Consider the following 22,862-nt stretch of genomic DNA (forward strand, 5'->3'; position numbering starts at 1 on the left):
TTCTGCATATCTCAAATTCCGAAAAAAATATACACGATATTATTGAAATTCTTGAGTTCCAAAAAAAATGCTACATCACAAATTCCGAAAATCTCGCAAATCTTGGTACAAAATATTATCATGATAAAATCTAACATCCTGGATTTTACACCCTTCCCTCCTTATGGGAAGTTTCGTCCTCGAAACTTGGGTTGGTTTGGTCTATGAAGAGATACGGGTATTGGTTCCTCATCCTTTCTTCTAAGTCCCACGTGGCTTCTCTTTTAGTGTGGTTAGACCATTGCACCTTGACGTAGGGAATGATTCGTCGTCTCAGTACTTGGTTCTTGGTGTCCACGACTCTAATGGGAACCTCTTCGTACTTCAGCTCTTCTCCCAAGTTACTCTCGACTATGAGCGGTTCTACTTCCAACACGTGGCTTGGATCCGAGATGTATTTCCGTAGCTGGGATACGTGGAAAACATTATGAATTCTAGACATGTTTGGCGGCGGCGCCAATCTGTATGCCAGTGTGCCTACTTTTTCCAAAATTTCAAAGGGTCCTACATAATGGGGGTTTAGCTTCCCGGCTTTACTGAATCGGACAACTCCTTTCATAGGCGACACTTTCACGTAGGCCTTCTCGCCAACGTTGAATTCCACTGGCCTTCTTTTCAGATCTGCCCAACTCTTTTGTCGGTCTTGAGCTTCCTTGAGTTTCTCTCGGACTACTGTAACCTTGTCTACTGTTATCTGTACGAGCTCGGGTCCTACTACTGTTTTTTCTCTCACTTCATCCCAATAAAGTGGTGATCGACATTTTCTTCCATAAAGAGCTTCGTATGGGGCCATTCCGATGCTGCTGTGATAGCTGTTGTTATAAGCAAACTCGATCAATGGTAGATGATTGCTCCAATTGATACTGAATTCTAGGGCGCATGCTCGCAGCATATCTTCCAAAGTTTGGATGGTTCTCTCCGTTTGTCCATCGGTTTGAGGATGATAGGCCGTACTTATGGTTACTTTCGTTCCCATGGCCTCTTGAAAGCTCTTCCAAAAGCGCGAGACGAACCTTGGGTCTCTGTCAGACAGGATGCTCACTGGTACTCCATGCAGTCGTACAATATTGTCCATGTACAGTGTAGCTAAGTTGTCCAGTTTGTAGTTCATACGGACGGGTAGGAAGTGTGCAGATTTTGTAAGTCTATCTACAATTACCCATATTCCGCCCTGACCTTGCCTTGAATTTGGTAATCCTACCACAAAGTCCATGGAGATATGGTCCCACTTCCACTCAGGTATCTCCAACGGTTGCAATAATTCTTTGGGTCGCTGGTGCTCTGCTTTGACCTGTTGACAAACCTGACACTTAGAGACGAATACTGTCACATCTCTTTTCATTCCGTTCCACCAAAAATCCTTTTAAGGTCTCTGTACATTTTTGTACTGCCTGGATGGACTGAAAACTTGGACTTGTGTGCTTCTGATAGTATTTCATGGCGAAGTTTATCGTTTTCTGGTACCCACAGTCGTCCTTTCATCCAAACGACTCCCTTGTCATCAATTTGTAGATCTTGAGACTTCCCACTTTTGACTTGTTCCTTAAGTTTCTTAAAATCAGGGTCTCGATCCTGGTTTATCTTGACGGTCTCTTGCAGACATGGCCGAGCGGAGAGTGAAGATAGAGTGATCTTGCCTCCATTTTTCCGACTCAGAGCATCGGCCACTTTGTTCGCTTTACCTGGATGGTAACTTATAGTCAAGTCGTAATCCTTCAATAGTTCGATCCACCGCCTTTGCCTCATGTTCAGTTCTTTCTGTGTGAACATGTACTTGAGACTCTGGTGATCTGTGAAAATTTTGCACTTGGTACCATAGAGATAATGCCTCCAAATTTTTAAGGCGAAGACAATTGCTGCTAACTCAAGATCATGCGTAGGGTAGTTCTTTTCGTACGGTTTCAACTTCCTTGACGCATAGGCGATCACTCTTCCCTCTTGCATGAGTACGCATCCCAGACCTTCCTTAGATGCGTCACTGTAGATGGTGAATTCCTTATCTTCAGTAGGTAAGATTAGCACTGGCGTGGATGCAAGTTTTTCTTTCAATGTCTGAAAACTTTTCTCGCAACCTTCGTCCCAGATGAACTTGGAATTCTTCTGAGTGAGCTTAGTCAGTGGTATAGCTATGGAAGAAAAACCTTCGACGAACTTCCTGTAATAACCTGCCAGTCCAAGAAAGCTCCTGATGTCTGTGGCGTTCTTAGGTTTTGGCCACTCTGTAATTGCCTCAACTTTCTTGGGATCCAGTGATACTCCTGCTTCCGAGATCACATGTCCTAAAAAGGATACACTCTTAAGCCAGAACTCACATTTCTTAAACTTGGCATATAGCTCTTTCTCCCTCAGTGTCTGTAGTGCAAGGTGGAGGTGCTCTTCATGTTCTTCCTCGTTGTGAAAATAAATGAGGATGTCATCAATAAATACCACTACGAACCGGTCCAGAAATGGTTTGAACACTCTGTTCATTAGGTCCATAAAGGTTGCAGGCGCATTGGTCAACCCAAAAGGCATCACTGTGAACTCATAATGCCCATATCTTGTCCGAAAAGCTGTTTTGGAGATATCTTCAGCCCTGACCTTCAGTTGGTGGTATCCAGTCCTCAGATCCAATTTAGAAAAGATTGCGGCTCCCTTGAGCTGGTCAAATAGATCGTCTATTCTCGGAAGAGGGTACTTGTTCTTGATAGTGATCTTGTTCAGTTTCCTATAGTCGATGCACAATCTCATACTCCCATCTTTCTTCTTCACAAAAAGTACTGGAGCTCCCCATGGGGACACACTAGGTCGAATTTGTTTTTTTGTCCAGCAATTCTTGGAGTTGATCTTTTAGCTCCTTGAGTTCAGCTGGTGCCATCCTGTAAGGTGCTTTAGAGATTGGTGCTGCACACTGTCCCTGGGAGTTCTTCTGGGAAAACATCCGGGAACTCACATACTATTGGGATGTCTTCTATCCTCATTTCGACTTCTCCTTGCACTTCGTTGATCATTGCTAGGTAAATGTCTTCTCCGGATTTCATGGCCTTCCATGCCTGGGAAGCGGAAAGGAGTGATTTTCGTTCCTTGGATTTACCATGATACACGATCTCTGCCTGATTTGGTGTTCGGAGCTTAACTCTTTTCCCTTTACAGTCCACTATGGCATTATTACTGGCTAACCAATCCATCCCTAGAATGATGTCGAAATCGACCATAACCAATTGTATCAAGTCGGCACTGAAAGTCTGATTAGCGATACCGATCTTACAATCCTTGTGAATTTCATGAGTTTCTATGGTCTTACTCGTAGGTGTGGCTATCCGAAAAGGTTCAGTTAGAGATTCGGGCTTAAGTACTAATTTCTTAGCAAACCTTTAGACACAAAAGAGTGTGTAGCACCACAGTCAAACAATGCATAAGCAGGTACTTTTTGAAGTAAGATGTTACCTAATACGACTTCATTGGCGTCGTCTGCCTCTTCTTGGTTCATAGCGAACACCCTGGCATTAGGCTTGTTCTCCTTTGGTTTGTTGGGGTTAGCTCCCACATTCGGCCCAGTTCCCTTGTTGGGCCCAGCTGCTTGGTTGGCGGCCGTAGGACAATCTGCGATCCTGTGCCCTGCTTTCCCACATCCGAAGCACGCACCACTGGCTCTTCGACATTCCCCGGGGTGTCTGAAACCGCACTTCGGGCATGGCTTGGGTCCTTGATGGTTGGCCGCTGAGTTTTTCCCTGAGGAAGGTCCGCCTGATTGGTTTGGCTTTCTGAACTTATGACCGCCCTGAGAAGACTGACCGGCATGGGGTCGCTTGTTCTTATTCTCTCCCTCCCTGCGGCTGATGTCGGTTTCAGCTCGGATAGCTACGCCCATAAGATCTGCAAAATTGGCGGGCTGATAAACTGCTAAGGCTGACTGGATTCTACTGTTTAATCCTCTCTTGAAGCGGTGCAGCTTCAAAACTTCGTCCGCCATGATGGCCGGAGCATAAGACCCAAGTGCATTAAACTGGGAGGTGTATTCCACCACTGACATGTCTGGAGCTTGAGTGAGATTTTCAAACTCACTTAACTTCTGCAATCTGACCTCTGCCGGATAGTACTATTTCAGAAATGTTTCTCGGAAGTTTCGCCATGTGATTGGTCCAGCAGCGATCATGGCTGGCGAGACTGCTTCCCACCATTTAGCTGCTCTGTCTTCCAGGAAAGGCACAACCACATCCACTTTGAGTGCCTCGGGAACTTCCAAAAGCCTTAACTGAGTCTCGACACTCTTTAGCCAACTCTGGCCAACTTCGGGATCAGCGTCCCCTCTGAATATCGGACATCTCTTCTTTCGGAGGGATTCATAATGAAATTTGATTCCATTCGGTGGTGGTGGTGGAGGTGGTTGATTGGCATTTGGGTTTCCCAACCCTTGCAGTGTTGTCGCCACTATGGTGGCTATGGCCATAAGATCAGCTTGGCTTAGATTAACTGCAGGCGGTGGTCCATTCTCCTGTCGATTCTCCTGTCTCTCTTCGCGATCGGCATTAGCGTAACGCGGGTTGCGGTTTTGCCTTGGGGGTCTGCCAGCCATTTCCTACATTCGAAAGTTCTAAAAATTGGTACGAGTAGGTTCATGCAATATATTGCGCATAAGTAAATTGAAATCAATGGAACAAATAAAATATTTTATTGATTTCTCAAACAGGAAAATAAATGAACATGACCAATCTAAATAAATAAATGTACTGAAGAAAAGAAAACGTAGCAACAATGAGAATAAACTACTAAGAATGATTCACTAAAATGTTCTAATCCGCTATCTCTCCATTCCCCTCTACCACGTCAGGTAGGGCTTCTTCCTCCTCGGGATCCTCAGGCACCTCTGGGTCTAAGAACTCTGCAAGCTGCATCTGAAGACTCTGATTTTCCGATTCCAACTCAGCAATCTCTTCCCTGTGGGTCAGAATCTTTCCTATCTCGTCATTCAATTCATTTCTAGCGTGTGCGCAGTTTGTTTCATTCTTCTGGATGAGCTCTTTCTCCTTTGCTTTCCTTTCGTCTACCTCCTTGGATAACCTTTGGTTATTCTCAGATAATTGCATGATCACATTCCAGGATTCTTCAATTTTTTTTTATCCCTCAGTCGGGCTTGACGGGCTTCAGATAGTTCTATGGTGCGTCTATCCACTTCCTCCTTAGCTTGCTTGGCTTGACTCATCGTTATTTGTAATGACTCTCGCATTTCGCAGTTATGTTCTTTAACGAGCTCGAACATTTGGAAGACCTCGTCAATTCTTTTCTCTGCTGCCTCCAGTTTGGTAGTCAGATTTTCCACCTGTTGCCTCCTCTCAAGATTACTAACTCTCAGCCTCCTGATAGTCCTATCCTGGTGTCCTATAGCCAATTCTTTTAAATGTATAGCAGCCTGAGCGCGCGTGCGATGCTGGTGGTAATCCAACTGAATAGTCTCCCTATGGGTAATCGGGGTTACTTTCTTACGAGCAGTGACACGAAAACGAGCCATTTCCTGAAACAATAAAGAAAGGAAACGCTCAGAATATCAAAAATAGGATAAATAAATATCAAGAACTAATAGAGCAAGGTATCGAAATTTATATGTATTTTTCGAAAATTTTCGAAAATAGGAGGTTAAAGCTGGCGGGTTGACTCGATGATTCGGCCGAGTTGACTCACCGGGTTGACTCGCCGGAGTACGGTCGGAGTAAAGGCGCGCGTTGGCGAAGAGGTCAGTGTCTCGGAACCGGCGATGTCACGGCCAGAATCGGTCGGAAGTTACCTAATTTGGCCGGAAAAATTCGCGCAACTCGCTAACTATCTCGAATTTGGGCGTTTACGATTGGTTGATCCGATCCAAAAATTGATTGTTGAGAAACGTTACCCATGGATTGTGTATCGTTTACGTAAAATTAATTTAAAATCAGAGTAGGATTGGTAGGGTAATTGGACAAAACAAAATTCGGCTTTTAGGGTTTACACGCCCTAGTTCTTAGATCTGAAATTACGGCTTCACCCAAACACTAAATCTGAAATTGGTTGAGGGCTATTGTTCGTTTCGTCGAGACGATTTCGGAACTGGTCTCTGATCGAACACACATTACCGGAAGCGGCCGGAATCGGCGGAAAAGCTCGGCGGCGTACGTAAGGTGCTGTTTGGCCGAAATCCGAAATTTTTTTTTGAAACTCGATTCTTCCACTCGGATTTTGAATCTGGCGGCTCTGATACCACTTAAATGTCACGCCCCAAAACTCGGAATTTGACACCGGCGTTGTTCATCAATCACACAATCGAAAAACAACCAGCCTCGTAGCACAGTATAAACCGAAACCAGTTTATTTCATAAATTCGCAAAAATAACCATTGTCTTTACAACTGAATAAATTGAATAAATTGCGGAAGCGTTTACAATTAAAATAAACCTACTAAAATTCTTAAATCCTTGCAGCAAAATTCTCGAAATTTAAATAACTTCACCAGCCCCAAAATTGATCCGACTCTTTTCCCTCAACCTGTTCCTCTGATTTATCTTCGGATTTATCTGGGAAGGTTGTAAGGGGTGAGTATTTTGGGAAATACTCAGCAAGTGGGGGCCGTTCGAGTACACAACAACATGCATATAAAATTCGAAATACGTACACACACACACCATGCATAAATTGACTCATACCACATTCGTATCCTTGACCTGACACTGAGATTCCTCTACTTTGAATGGTTTACTGACGTCAGTCCCTAATTTTTATTCCTCTAAGGGGGCGAGGCCGGATCGGTTATATCCCCACCGTATGAGGGTCATATCATAGTTGGGATTACCTCCCATATCAAGTTGAATCCTCACAGTGTCAACATAAAACTCATGCACAAATCGTAGCCAGAAGGGGTAGAAGAAGAATTGTACTCGACCGAAATTTCGAAAATACGAAAATGCATACACCGAGATTACACATTTAAAACAAGCCCACTTACCTTAGATATCGTAGAAAAACATGAATAGAGGGGAATCCTGCACTGGAATTTCGAACCCTAGCTTCGGGGTTGGACTGCAGCAGCGCTTCGCTTCTTCGCACACTGAGAGAGCAAGCTCTCGAAAATCCTAAGAAAACTAGGAGAGGAGCTCGAAAATTTGGAGTAGAAATGGTGTGATTTTTTTTGAGTTATAGGCCCTCCTATTTATAGGGGTTGGCTGCTATCTCGATAGATGTCATCCGCGCGTTTAAACTTGAATCAAATCTCCATCTAAAATCGTGATCAAATCTAAATTTTATTCTTTATCCTAGACCTAAATTTCGAAATTCATGTATGTATCCCAAGGATAAATTTCGAAATTTATGCTTCGCCCAGCCTGCAAAATTTCGACTTTTGTGTCTAATTCCCAATATTCGGTAAACTTTTATTTCCTAAAATAATAAAAATTATATTTCTTAAATCCCACAAATTTGCTGACTTAAACCCGAAATTTAGTAGTATTTTTTCACAAATAAGATTTTGATTATTATCCTAAAATCCTGGTAGTTAAATCTTTCCCAAGCTGCATTTATCGTGTAGACTTTTCCCTTTATCTATGATTTTCGAAAATTCCATAATATTCTTTCAATATTATTTTCGAAAATCCCATGATAAAATCCTCAAGATTTTTAGTTCCAAGATTGGGTTATCTTCTTGCTTAAATCTTTATCCAGGTATATCAAATCTTAGATCTATATCCGGTAAAATTCTGCATATCTCAAATTCGGAAAAAAATATACACGATATTATTTAAATTCTTGAGTTCCAAAAAAAAATGCTACATCACAAATTCCGAAAATCTCGCAAATCTTGGTACAAAATATTATCATGATAAAATCTAACATCCTGGATTTTACACAAACCATCGCAAATTTTTAGATTAGCCTTTTGTGAAAATTGTCGCAAATATTTGAATCGATTTGTTAAAAATCATCACAAAGATCTTTTATTACTTTACAATTTACCTTTAATGATGAAGTAGTAAATTTAAAAAAACTTTATTTTTTTGTATTGTAATGAAGTAATTAATAAAGAACGACTTCACAATTATTGAGTTGTGGTGAAGTAAAATCTTTCTTTAACTTCGACACAATTTTAATATGACGAGTTATTTTGTATTTAATTTATCTCATCTTTTAATTTAGTAGTATATTTAAAAGACTTCATTATTTTGTATTGTAGTGAAATAATTAATATGATGAGTTACTTCACAATTTACATTTAATGACGAAGTAGTAGATTTAAAAGACTTCAATTTTTTGTATTGTAGTGAAATAATTAATTGAGAACGACTTCACGATTATTGAGTTGCGGTGAAGTAAATTCTTTTTTTTAACTTCGAGACAATTTTTAATATGACGAGTTATTTTGTATTTTATTAATTCATCATTTAATTTAGTAGTAGATTTAAAAGACTTCATTTTTTTTATTGTAGTGAAGTAATTAATATAACATGTTATTTTGTATTTTATTACTTCATCATTAAATTAAGAGACAATTTATGGAAAATAAATTACAATTGTGGTTTATTGTTTTACTTCACCAAATATAAATTTCAAATTTTTAAAATTTTTTTACTTCATCAAAACTACTCTGTCGAAGTAAAATGTTACAAAAAATTAGAAGTGAAACCCGTGTTTTTTAAATTGTGAAGTAAAAAATAATGTTTTACTTCGTCGGTGTTATTACCGAAGTTGATTGGTATATAATACTTCATAATTAATAATCGCCGAAGTAACCAGTGGCGAAGTAAAAACCAAAAATTGTACTAATGTATCAATCATTAATACAGTGCATGCATGTTGTTTTTCTTTCGGTATATGATCATACCATGTGCTATTGCTTACACTGGAGCTTTTACCTTCACAAGATTCGAACCCAAGACCTCCTGAACATATATGTATTGGCAAAGCAATTCTGGTACCAATAAAAAGGATATCTTCATTTCCATATCTATGTTTACAATAAAACCAAAACCCACTCGAGAAATACTTGAGACAGAAAACATGATAAGACAACAAGCCATCTTCCAAGATATTAATTATAGGAAATTTTACATCAATTTACTTTCATGAATTAGGACCTGAGTTGTATAAAACTAGATGGGGAGATTCTATGCTATGCCTGGAGAAACACTCTCGGTGTATTTGAATAAGATGATCGACAGAGCATCTCGCTAGAAAGAAAAAAAATATACCGATGAACCCATATTTTGAACTTTGGGAGCCTCGATAGGCATGTTATTAAGTTGCAATAAGAATTATGTGATTTTGATATCGAGACTATTGGGAATCAAAGGTTCTTGTTGAATTATTTATTGAAATTATTTTCTAGTAAATCAAGTAAGTTGGAATTTTATGATAGAGAACTAATATACGAACATTAAGTGGTTCTAAATCTTGGATGAATAGGTTGGTTAACTTACGTTGAGCTAGGTATCATTCCTACAGCTGATCTTGATACATATAATTTGAACATTTAGGAAAATAAGTGTTGACGACGAAATTTAATGGATTCCGATTTTTAAAATTTACTAAGTTGAAAAGACTGTAAGAGTTGGAGTACTTGGAAGACTTTAATCGGAGACAAATAAAAAACTCAAAAATTATTCGATGGCCGGAGGTAACACTCGATCCGCTTCCGTATATTGTTTATCATGCTCATAGATGTGTAGAAACATGATTTTGTTGAGAAAATTCTAACATTTGGTATCAAAGTTTTGATACATCTGTCTTGAATATATTTGTTTTCATTTTTCTAAAGTTCAGATATCATGAACTTTTGAAAAAATTCATTTATGCGTAAGAAATAAGAAACTTGAAGCTTGAAGAACGGAAAAAATAATATTACGAGCCTATCACATAGACACCGATGCGTGAAAATAAAATATATTTTACACATACATATTTTATAAATATATATAGCATTGATGCATGACACGACATTGCATTACATTTTGAGTCTTGATCTCATTGATGACCCTATTGATATTGTGTGTACGATCGAGGTGATTGTCAAGATTGTACGGAGCTGGGATTATCTGGAAAGATGTTGTAGGCCGATAAGGTGCAATATGTCTTTAGTCCCTGACGAGCTAACCGACACACGATAGTAGACTGGCGCGAAGGAGTGGTCGCTACGACAGTGTAGTCAAGTCTTGTCAATTGCTCGAGCTGTTTGTGCAGCTTCCATTATTCTGATTACTCATGCATGTTGACATACTTTGATCATCGATTCACTAGTAGAGTTTTTGAGTTTTACTTCGCCACTAGTTATTTCGGCGATTGTTAATAATGAAGTAATATATACCAATCAACTTCGGTAATAACATCGGCGAAAAAAAATTATTTTTTACTTCACAATTTAAAAAACACGGGTTTCACTTCTAATATTCTGTAACATTTTACTTCGACAGAGTAGTTTTGATGAAGTAAAAACTTAAAAAAAATTAAAATTTATATTTAGTGAAGTAAAAAAATGAACCATAATTTTTATTAATCTCCCTTAAATTATCTCTTCTTAATCCATCGAGATCCTCATTGAAAAAAATCGAGATTTGCGAAGTTATATATATATACACTTTTGGACTCGTGGATTTTCATTATTTTTAGATGGATAATTTATGAATCAAATGAATATATTTTAAGTTATATATGTGTGTATGTATGTACATAGTGATCAAGAATTAATTCGTTAAATTAAAATTGTGTAACAATAAAATATAATTATTTACTTCAACACTAAATTAAATGATGAACTAATAAAATACAAAATAACTCTTCATATTAAAATTGTGTCGAAGTTAAAAAAAGAATTTATTCACCACAATTCAATACAAAGCTTTCGCATATTAGCGACAGTTTGTTGAAAACCGTCGCTGTTAGCGACGGTGACATTTAAACCGTCGCGAACTAAATCGGCGGTACAATTTATCACGAAGTTAAATAATTTTATAGATTTTTTTTTTTGAAACAATTTTTTTTTATAGATTATTTATAAATTTAAAAATGTGATATTTAGACGATTGAAGGGAATTATTTAAAAATATTTACAAAACTAAATATTTTTTATTAAATTATAAAATAAATCTTTTTTAAAAAAAATAAATAAAACTAGCGACGGTCTTGTTATCTACCGACGGTTCTGTTAGCTAAACCGTCGCTAATTAGCGACAATTTTAATTAGTACCGTCGTAATTACTTAGGGACGGTCTTGTTGTCTACTGTCGCTAATTAGCGACGGTCGAATTACAAGACCGTAGCTACCTAGCGACGGTCTATAACAAGGCCAACGACTTCGCTAATTTCTTATCTCTTCGAGGGTGGTTACCTTATATGTGTTGTTGGTGATCCAGGTGAGGATGTGATAATTAGGCTTCCAGATATATATAAAAGGTCGTGCCCTAGCTAGTTTTATCATACTGGCCCTAGTTTCTCTAGAGGATTAATGCATCTGATTCAAATTTGTAGCTGGCTTAATTTATGCACGTCTAGTCGTTGTTTTGAAGTTTAAATGTGGTCCAAGATATAATTACATATTTGGTGAGTTTGTTAAACCTTCTATATTATCCATATAACTTGTAATTTCTACCAATATTCTTGATTTTCTCTAATTTTCTTCATATAGTTAAACCCCTTAAAAAGGATAATGAATATCATGAACTGAATATATATATATATATATATATATATATATATATATATATATATTGGTTGTTGCGATTAAAATCCACACCCAGAAAAGAAAATACGTGTCGATGTTCATAATATGCTTATAATAAAGCTCCTTTAGTAAAATTATACTTGTAAAATATTTAAAATTATATTTAGTAAAATTATATTTGTAAAATATTTAAAATTTCGATGGTTAACGTATAAGCACTTACTATTAATCAAACCCTCACCAACTTCACTTACTAACACGGACCAATATATGTTTACAGTACTTATATTAACTTATATATAATTAAATAATTTGAGAAACAATTAATTTATTGTTCACAAGAAATTTCTTTGCTAAAGAATTTTCTTACATTTCAAATACAAAATAATATCCCAAGTTTAAAATATGCGGGTTTTCGAAGTTTTGTATATATATATACACTTGCACATTCGTGGATTTTCATTATTTTTAGATGGATAATTTATTAATCAAATGAATGTATTTTAAGTTATATATGTGTGTATGTATGTACATAGTGGTATTATTGTATATTAATTAAATTGTTTTGATAAAATGAAAATTATGTTTTTACTTAACTACTTTATTAAATTAGTGTGATAGTGATCAAGAATTACTTTGTTAAATTAAAATTGTGTAGCAATAAAATATAATTATTTACTTCAAAACTAGATTAAATGATGAAGTAATAAAATACAAAGTAACTCTTCATATTAAAATTGTGTCGAAGTTAAAAAAAGAATTTACTTCACCACAACTCAATAATTGTGAAGTCATTTTCTATTAATTACTTTACTGTAATACAAACAAATGAAGTTTTTTAAATTTACTACTTCGTCATTAAAAATAAATTGTAAAGTAACAAAGGATCTATGTGACGGTTTTTTAAAAAATCGATTTGTGATGATTAGCGACGGTCGGTTTTAAACAAATCGGCGACGGTTCTTAAATTCGTCGCTCATAGCAACGTTTCATTAAAACCCGTCGCTAATTAAATCGAATAGCGACGGTTTTACACAGCATTCGCAAATTAGCGACAGTTTCATTGTCACCGTCGCTAACTAAATCGACTAAACCGTCGCTACCAGCGACAATTTATCACAAAGTTAAATAATTTTATAGATTATTTATAAATTTAAAAATGTGATATTTAGACGATTGAAGGGAATTATTTAAAAATTTTTACAAAACTAAATATTTTTTATTAAATTATAAAATAAATCTTTAAAAAAATAATAAACATAGCGACGGTCTTGTTAGCTTAGTATCGACAATTTTAAATAATAACGTCGTATTAGCGACGGTATTTTTATTACTGTCGCTAAGTAGCGACGGTCTTATTACAAGACCGTAGCTACCTAGCGGCGGTCTATAACAAGGCCGTTGTGTGGTCCAAGATGCTTTCTATATACATACATACATATATATATATATATATATATATGTGTGTGTGTGTGTTAATATTATGGATAAAAATTTTCTGTATCAAATCCTTTAAAAAAATTAATAAAATTATATTTGTAAAATATATAAAATTTCGACTGCCAATACTATTATATTAATACTTCATAAGATATATTTATATAAATATTATTCTCATGCATTAATGTGTGTGTATTGACGGCTAAGTACTATACTAAAGTTAAAATTTAATATTACATATTTGGTGAGTTAGTTAAACCTTCTATTTTATACATATAACTTGTAATTTCTACCAATCTTTGATTTTCTCTAATTTTCTTCATATAGTTAAATCTCTTAAAAAAGATAATGGATATCATGAACTGAATTTGATATGTATCTTTTGGACAGTATGTTTGTTAAAAAAAATTATGTAAAAGAGGAGTGTTTGCTTATTTATTTGTTATTTACACTTTTGGTACATTGCTTCATTATCGGCTATTAATTAATAATGAGGAAGTGTTTTTGCCATTTATCAATATTCATGTACGCAGCAAATTCCCTTTTGATATTAATTCCTTGCAGCAAATTAATTTATTGTTCACAAGAAATTTCTTTGCTAAAGAAATTTCTTACATTTCAAATACAAAACAATATCCCAAGTTTAAAATTTGCGGGTTTACAATAAGCCCTCAAATTCGTTTTTGTGTGTATATTTTTTTAATATCATTAATTCGTTTGAATATATAAAAGGGAATGTATAATGATACATTAGTTTTGTAAAGCCTCACCAAAGTCCTCCAAGTTTCCTCTTACCGGATCAAAAAATTAATTAAGGTAAAATTTCATAAAACTTGAATATCTATTTCTTGCCAGATTCTTGAAATTAGCGCTGCTTTTGGTTACGAAAAATATACCTGGAATCCCTATATTTATGTTATCTTCCTTCTCGTGTAAAAGCTTTGGGGTGACAGAATATTGTGTCTAATTCTATGTTATGTTACACCATTATAAATAGGGAGTTATTAGAGTGAAAATTTATCACTCAATGGCTACGGCAAATGTTTTCTTACTAACTTTTTTAATTTTCTGTGCAAGTAATTTAACAATGGCCTAATTCATTTTGCCAATTACATCCATGTCAACTTGTGCCAAATAAGTTCACGATCCACGGGTTGTGGCCGGACAATTACTCTAGGCCATTGTTCTTCTGCACTCCGGCGACTGCTTTCTCTACGATTGTGGTACTACTGTTTTTTTTATCCGATCCGCCCAAGATATTACTCTAGAAAATATATTTCTTTATTTTAAATGCATTTATTTTCACAGGACGCAGGCTTGCTGACAAGGCTTTCCAGCGAATGGCCAAACTTAATTAACCCAAGTCAGAATCAAGCTTTTTGGAAACGGCAGTGGGACAAGCATGGTACCTGTAGTCTAAGTTCCTACGATCAAGATGCATACTTTGAAAAGGCTTTGGAGTTGAAAAACCAATTCGATGTTTTGGCTATACTTGCCAGCCATGGCGTATTTCCTACGGGAAATTCCGTTTCAATAAGCCAAGTTAACGGTTCGGTATTTGGAGCTACTGGTCAGATGCCTATAATCAAATGCAGCGGCGGTTTTTTAATCGAAATCATCATTTGCTTCAATCCTTCAGGGGATTCGGTGGATCCATGTCCCCAGCCTCCAACACAAAGTTGTGGGCCTACAGCAAAGTTTTGATCCAGTTATTACGTAAGCTATATATGCAAATTATCTGTTCTATCTATATATAAAAAGTGTGGCTTTAGCTATATTGTGGCATGAGTGCTGTCTTTAAATGAGTGTTGTCATTAATTCTATTGGAATGAATTTGCATGTTTAGATATATTCAAAATTATTTTATTTTCTAGTTTTCCGTCAAAATAAATTAAGAGGGGTTAAAATAAATTTCGTTTTAAAATTTTGACATAAAGATATAATGACAAATGAGAATTTTTAAATCATGTAATGTAATTATTTCACAACATTTTTATTATCTTCTTTTCCATGCTCCAAAAAGAATTCCGTGAATTCATTTTTATAAATAATCAAAATCTAACGGCCCATATTCGATCATTAGAAAAAAAAAACTAATTAATAGCAATTGGAAGCAAATATAGTCTCATATATAGAGACACACACACACACATGTATACATACATGTATGCATACGTAATAATTTGGAGAATCGTGATGGGAAAAATCAGGTTAAGTTTCTATTTGACATCATAAAATAATTTGAATCATGAACAAAATTAACTCAAATATTCTACCGTGGAGTTACTAAAAGAAATAGCTTCTATCATAAATAATTTAGATTTAAAACTTCATGCACGATATACTGATGAACTAGTTAATTAAACATAGAAAAAATATAATCGATATGTCAAATTGACATAATTATTATATAGACAACCGATATCGATCTGTACCTCCATTAGAATATAGTGGAAGGAAACAAAAATCAAGGCAAAACACTCTTATATTCACATTAAATATTTTATATTTGTGAAAGTTTTGTTTCAACGAGTGATACAAAAATATAGTATATAGATCGATGCTGGAAAATAATATTTGTAATTAAATGACGTTTGAGTTCACATCTTCATTTATCTTTGTTTTGGTCCAAATTGTTTTTGGGAATAAGTGAGAACAATTATGTTATGATCGCTGGGGTATTTTGAGTGGGGTGAATAAAAACACCACTAAAAATTTTTTCCTCTTAAAATAATAGTTGTTCTCAACTGTGTTTAGCAATTAAGATCTAATATCGATCTTTCTGAGGGCAGTTAAATATTGAAGTAGCAACGAAACCGTTTATAGCACTCAATGAGACAAAAGCAATGAAAATAACAAAATAAAGAACACAAAGCTTGTTTCTGAAAGTTTGAAGGACCCTCCGTTTTACGTCTCTATTTCTTCTGTTTCTATAAAGTATCACTAGAAGACTTTGATTGATATACAATATAAATACAAATTCATTTCAGTAATACTTAACTTTGCCTATGAAACTCCTAGCGCTTGACACTTTGATATAATCAAAATTACGGGGAAAGACACTTTCCACAAATTATTTTTTTGTATTATGAATGTGGTCAAAATTCTCATTTCCTAATTCTGATTTTATAGGAGACTATTTAATGCTACAGTAAGATCATGTTTGGTATGATGGAATCAAATATGATAGAAATATAATGAATTTTGGAATAGAATGAGAACGAGAATAAGAATGAGAATGAAATAATAAATCTATTTCATTCCTATTATTGGTATCAGAAAAATGAGAAAGGTTTTATATATTATAAATTATAAATCTTTTACCGATTTTATTTACTATATATGATTATTTCAAAAAAAAATGATGAATATTTATTATCAAAAGATTTTTAAAAATTTGAGAATATATATATATGAAGAATGTGATTGGGTAATAATATAATAAATTTTTTATTTAAAAAAACAAATAATGCAAACCCTAAAGACAAAATAAAATTATTTTATATTTAATGGTCGACATTTGAAGCATATTTTTAGTATAATATAAAATATTGAGGTGTAATAATTGTCTCTGTTGATTAAAGCAATCAAAACGTAACGTTTGAAATGTTGTACCGCTTAAAATATTTGATTTGCATCGTTACTACCAATGACAGTTTTTGGTAAAGCGACAAAACGTTCGGTCCTAAAATTGATATCAGAGTCGTCTAGGTCACGAGTTCAATTACATTGAACTCAAGGAGTGAAATTATTGATAAGTAGATTATTGGAATGCAATAATTGTTTATAGATGATTTGATGTCACGCCCCGAAACCGAGATTATTCGATACCGGCGTTGTTTATCAATCGCATAATATGTAAACAACAAGCCTTGTAATAATCAAATATCCAAACCAGTCTATTTCATAAAAATAGATAAACGTCTTTACAATGTGATTCAAAATAAAACACGGAAGCGAATTATAAACTTAACAAAATCGAATTATTAACTATGCTTGATCTCGAACTAGCTCTTCATCACCATCCCCAAAACATGATTGCTCATTCTCATCTAATTGCTCTTCATTCTTATATGGGGAAGAAGAGTAAGGTTTGAGTATTTGGGGAAACATTCAACAAATGGAGGTCGATCGTGCACAACAAATAAAAAAGATACATATATATAGAGAGAGAATCATGAATTCACATCTTCCTCTTGTCAATGTTTTGGTGTTCTGAATTTATTTGGGAATAAGTGGAAGCAATTGTATCGAGCAAAAATGATACTATATTAAATAACAAGTTTCATGGTGTACTTTACTTTTGCCGATGTTATTGGTCATAGATTATTTCATGTTACTAAAGGACAGTAATCCAATATTACATTTACGTATTCAAAATTATTTTTACAATGAAAAAAATATAGACCCAACATGACAAATAACATTTCAAAATTATTTTTACAATGAAAAAAATATAGACTCCACATGACAAATAACATTTCGGTGCCAGTAAAAACACCAAAAAACACATAACCACAAATGTAAAATTAATGATTTGTTAAAACCTTTTATTTTTCAAAATCATGCACAAAAATCTATGTTTAAACTTAACTGTGACAAATAAGTTTGTATTTACAACAAAATTCTAGTTATTTTGTTTTAGCTAATCTCGTAGTAATCTCTCTGTATCAAGTCTTGGCATAGCAAAAATCTTGTAACAATTAAATAAATCAGTAAGGTTTATAATTACAAACTTTTATAATTACAAACTTATATAACAATCTTCTTCAAAATATAAATAAAAACTATAAATAGTGCATTAGATTGTAACAACATAAACACGATAAGACACTTGAAGCCACCTTCTAGTCTTCTAAAAACAGACGCCACATGAGATTTAGCAATAACGACTGTGAGTTCACACATTCACAAACGATAATAAAAAAAAAAGTAGATGTTTTAGATCCTAAAACATAATAAATCTTACCCGTTTTCACAATCACTTGATATGATGTCATTTAAACTAATCAGACTCTCCTCATAAACCACAGCACTTAAGGACAAATGAAATCCGTAGAATGGCAATCCCTTGAACTTGTTTTCATGAAGTGCACAAAGGCCCAATTGGCCGTTGTCGGATTCAACCAGCAACCACTCATCGTTCAAAATCAAAAAAGGGCAAAAAACCACGTAAGGGCCGATCACAAACTGCTTCGTCCATGATTCTTTCACCCCGTATTGCTTCATCACCCAAATCTCTATTACCTGACTTGGTTCGGGTTCTTCTCTCCATAGTGGAAATCCAATCAATGCCAGATTCTCATTTAACACAGTCAGGCTCGCGAGGTCTTCTGCTTCGGGGAAATCATCAGGAAAGTCTAACAATTGAAAAGTCTCCGTTCTTATGTCAAAGCAAAGAATGTATACATCATTAATATCATTCGCTGCGTACCAGTGCATAGCCCCACCAAAGAAAGTTTGTAAAGAAGGCATAGAATTAATCTTAGGCAGTTCTTCATCTATATGCTTCCATGAGTTGGAGGCTGAATCGTATAAATCAAACCTCTCGTAATAATCCAGATTGAGACGGAAATCTTTGTAGTTGGGATCGTGATCCAGAGAGAGACGTAAACCTTCGTAGAAATCTTCACGGATTTCCGAAATTTGCATTACCTTGTAAGCGCCAGTGTTTGGGTCAAACCCAAATCCAAATTCAAAAGCCAATATTCGATAACCCATTGGACAGGTAATGCTCGGAGGGGGAAGCGGCTTGAATTCTCGCAACGCCGGATTGCATAAGAAAATGATATTATCAACTGGGATGCAAACGAGCCCATTGCAAGGACCATATATTCGGACACCGGAATAAATGGCTGTAGGGAGGTTTAGATCATTCAAAACGGGAATGGATAGATAGGGTGATACCAATAATTCGGGGAAATCTGGATTGTGAAAAGAGAGTATCGCCTCGTCTTCATATTGTCGTGTCGTATAGCGTTTCACAAGCAACACACTCTGTTTTCTCTCACGGTTTTGGTATCTGTGGATGAATATAGGACTTCTAATCAAATCACGCCATGTTCTTGAAACGCACCTGAGTTTTACTATTGATTTCACCGGGAGACGTATCAAAATTTCGATGATTACATCCTCTGGCAGCTGTGGATTCAACATTCTCACGAAATCTCAAAGTGGATACTTTATAATTTTGTGCCCTAATAAGTAATGAGTTTTCAAAGGATGACGGTGTACAAACCGCCGTGATTAACTCTCCGGCGGCTTAAGCGGCAGGGCTGCGGCTGGTGACTGGTGCGCTATGGCGCAGAGAACCGAGAAGAGAGGGGGAAAAGAACTAGGGTTTGAGAGAAAAAGAAGAATGAGGTTGAGGCCCATCCATTTTGGGTTTTTCAATTTTGGAATTCTTTTTTCCCCTGCTTAGGCTTTTAACATAGAAATCCAATTGGCTCGTTTTAATTATACTATTTTATGTCTATTCAAATATAAATTAGAGCGTTAATTGGGTGCAATGAGAGGGATCGGACAACATTTGGAGCGGAGCGATCGAGGTCTAAGTAATATATATCGTGATCAAATGCAATTTGTAAAAAATCATTAACTTTGTTTATTAGATATTATTGTGATATATTATGTATTTGATATTTTAGATTTATCATAATTAAAATATTAGATATATAAAAAAATAATATATCATAATATATTATTTTATACTATTACTATTAGTAATTAAATTATATTCTACCAACGAATTGATTACTCTATTTATTAGATTTACAAATAAAAGTCATATATTTATAATAGAAAATTAGATGTTATTAATAGTAGCAATTTTTTTTAAATATATAACATTATGATAGATATTTTTCATGAATTTGATGGAAATATATAAAATTAAGTAATTAAATTAAATTTAAAAATAAAATAAAAATAATAATTATCTTGATTGAGTTAGGTACACTATTAACGATCATATTAAACTAATATAGAAAATGATTTAAAGAATCTCATGAACATGACAAATTGTAAAACAAACGAAAAAGATTAAAAGTAAGCTCACAAATGAAAGTCATATATTTATAATAGAAATAGTAGATTATTGTGATCAAATGCAATTTGTCAAAAATCATTAACTCTATTTATTAGATATTATCTTAATCTTGTATATATATTTCGTATTTTAGATAAAACCATGATTAAAATATTAGATATCAATAATATTATCCCATAATATATTATTTGATATATTTTTATTTAATATATCAAAGTGCATCCACATTTTGAAGTAGAATAAAATTTTGGTTAGGCCATTCAAGATATGTACGCAATACACACAACTAAATAATTTTTCTGGTAGTTCTGGGAGTATCGCCAAATATTCGTCTCCTAATTAATATTTTTTTCTAATTAATATATAAAATAAATTCATCAACTAAAAAATATTTTCAAATATCTCTCGTTATATCCAACAAAAAATATTACAATTTTCTATTTTTTTTACCAATAATTAAATTTTTTTAAAAAAATATCCATATTAATTTTCAGTATTTTCTGAAACATACACACACACAAAAAATATATTAATTTTCAATATTTTCATATTCATAATGAAAAATTTATGTCTCGTCACACTTTTATATATTATGTTTATGTATATGTATTGCATAACCTCTATCTAACATTAATAAAAAATAATAATATATTTCTAATTTCTAATTTAAATTATCATAACAATAATAATCCATACAAAGTCAGAATGTTAAATGATAAAAATATATATATTTTTAATGATATAATAATTATTTGTACTCTGCATTTAAAGGTTAGGATGTTTGGAAAAAAAATTAATGATATAAATTGAGAAAAAAGTAAATAAAGGAATTTAATATTCATGTTATGGAATTTTATATGCATAAAATGAAAAACTATTAAATTAGAGCGTTAATTGGGTGCAATGCGAGGTATCGGACAACATCTGGAGCGGACAGGCCGAGGTCTAAGTAATATATATCGTGATCAAATGCAATTTGTAAAAAATCATTAACTTTGTTTATTAGATATTATTGTGATCTATTATGTATTTGATATTTTAGATTTATCATAATTAAAATATTAGATATATCAAAAATAATATCTCATAATATATTATTTTATACTATTACTATTAGTAATTAAATTGTATTGTACCATCGAATTGATTACTCTATTTATTAAATTTACAAATACAATTCATATATTTATAGAGTGGGTCTCATGTGAGACCGTCTCACAGATCTTAATCTGTGACACGGGTCAACTCTACCCATATTCACAATAAAAAATAATATTCTTAGCATAAAAAATAATATTTTTTTATGGATTACCCAAATAAGAGATATGTCTCACAAATACGACTCGTGAGACCATCTCACACAAGTTTTTGTCATATTTATAATAGTAAAATTGAAACGTCCACTACTCGTTTTTATTGAAAAGTACTAAAAATTTTTTTTCCCTACTAACTAATCATCGGCCGATACATATATACATATATATATATATATATATATATATATATATATATATATAAATATATACTTTGCACCATTTTAAAAATAAAACAACCAACTATGTTTGAAAATTCAAATGAAAGAGATCAAAACATGAAATCGTCAAACGTTTGCCAAACATAACTTAGCAATATTTCAAATTCAACCTAACTCTAACAACCTCTCAAAAACCACTCAAAAAGCATCATAAAAGTCGTAGAAAATCTTTATCATAAACTTAACGTAAATGCGGAAAAACTTGTGTTGGTGCTCGGGTTATGTGCATCTTCAGTCCAGTAAGATCAACCATCAAGACCCTCAACAATATCAACATCATGGTCACCTGCATCGATCACATCTAGTGAATCTATTGACTGAGCAAACTATAACCATAGTAGCAAGTAATACATATACAATCATATGCAACAATGAAAATATTTTTACTTAAAATAACATTTCATAACCATGCATAAACTTAAATATTTTCTTTTCATTATAAACATATCATAATTCCTTTTCATCATAAACTTATACGTTTTCCTTTTCGTTGAATTAAGATCGTTAATTGTGACTTTCGTATTAGCTGAAGGTCGATGGATCCATCTACGTATTACCACAGTACTGGACGGCGGGGACATCAGCGACACTCTCACCTGTCAACTGAGCATTGGCCTTACACATCAACGTATCATCATAATCATCGTATCATCGTATTAGTCACAATTACTTCACTTCCTTCAACATTTCATATTTTCATCACTTTATAAAATTTAATCATGCATAAATCCTTTTTCTTTTAAACCAAGGATGCAACATATCTTTTATCATTAACATTTCATCATAAAATTTCATAAACATTAAAAATAAGCATATTTACAATCATATGCAATAATGAAAATACTTTTACTTAAAATAAAATTTCATAACCATGCATAAATTTAAACATTTTTCCTTTCATCATAAACATATCATAATTCATTTTCATCATATACGTATATGTTTTTCTTTTCGTTGAATTCAGATCGTTAATTGTGACTTTCGTATTTGTAACGTCTCGAAAATCTGAAGATCCACGTGAACCACATGCATGCAAGTTATTAAATTTCTTTGGTATCTTATTAAATTTTTTTAAAGCATTAAGTGCTTGTTTATTTCATTAAATTGTGTTTAATTATTTTTATGCATTTTATGCATATTCATTGCATGGT

At 33.8% G+C, this 22,862-nt stretch overlaps 1 protein-coding gene across 1 annotated transcript; it reads right to left on the minus strand.

Annotated features, from left to right (window-relative positions):
• Window positions 1–18,053: 18,053 nt before the first annotated feature.
• On the minus strand, window positions 18,054–19,496 carry LOC142518035 (F-box/kelch-repeat protein At3g06240-like). Its single transcript, XM_075620617.1, has 2 exons — window positions 19,368–19,496; window positions 18,054–19,326 (listed from the first exon to the last, which is right to left on the minus strand). Exon 2 carries the CDS (start codon window positions 19,283–19,285, stop codon window positions 18,095–18,097), a length of 1,191 nt encoding a protein of 396 aa, XP_075476732.1. The 5' UTR covers window positions 19,286–19,326; window positions 19,368–19,496; the 3' UTR covers window positions 18,054–18,094.
• Between the last annotated feature and the right edge of the window lie 3,366 nt (window positions 19,497–22,862).

Source organism: Primulina tabacum, chromosome 11, assembly GCF_025594145.1.
Source record: "Primulina tabacum isolate GXHZ01 chromosome 11, ASM2559414v2, whole genome shotgun sequence".
In the NCBI taxonomy this organism is placed as follows: domain Eukaryota; kingdom Viridiplantae; phylum Streptophyta; class Magnoliopsida; order Lamiales; family Gesneriaceae; genus Primulina; species Primulina tabacum.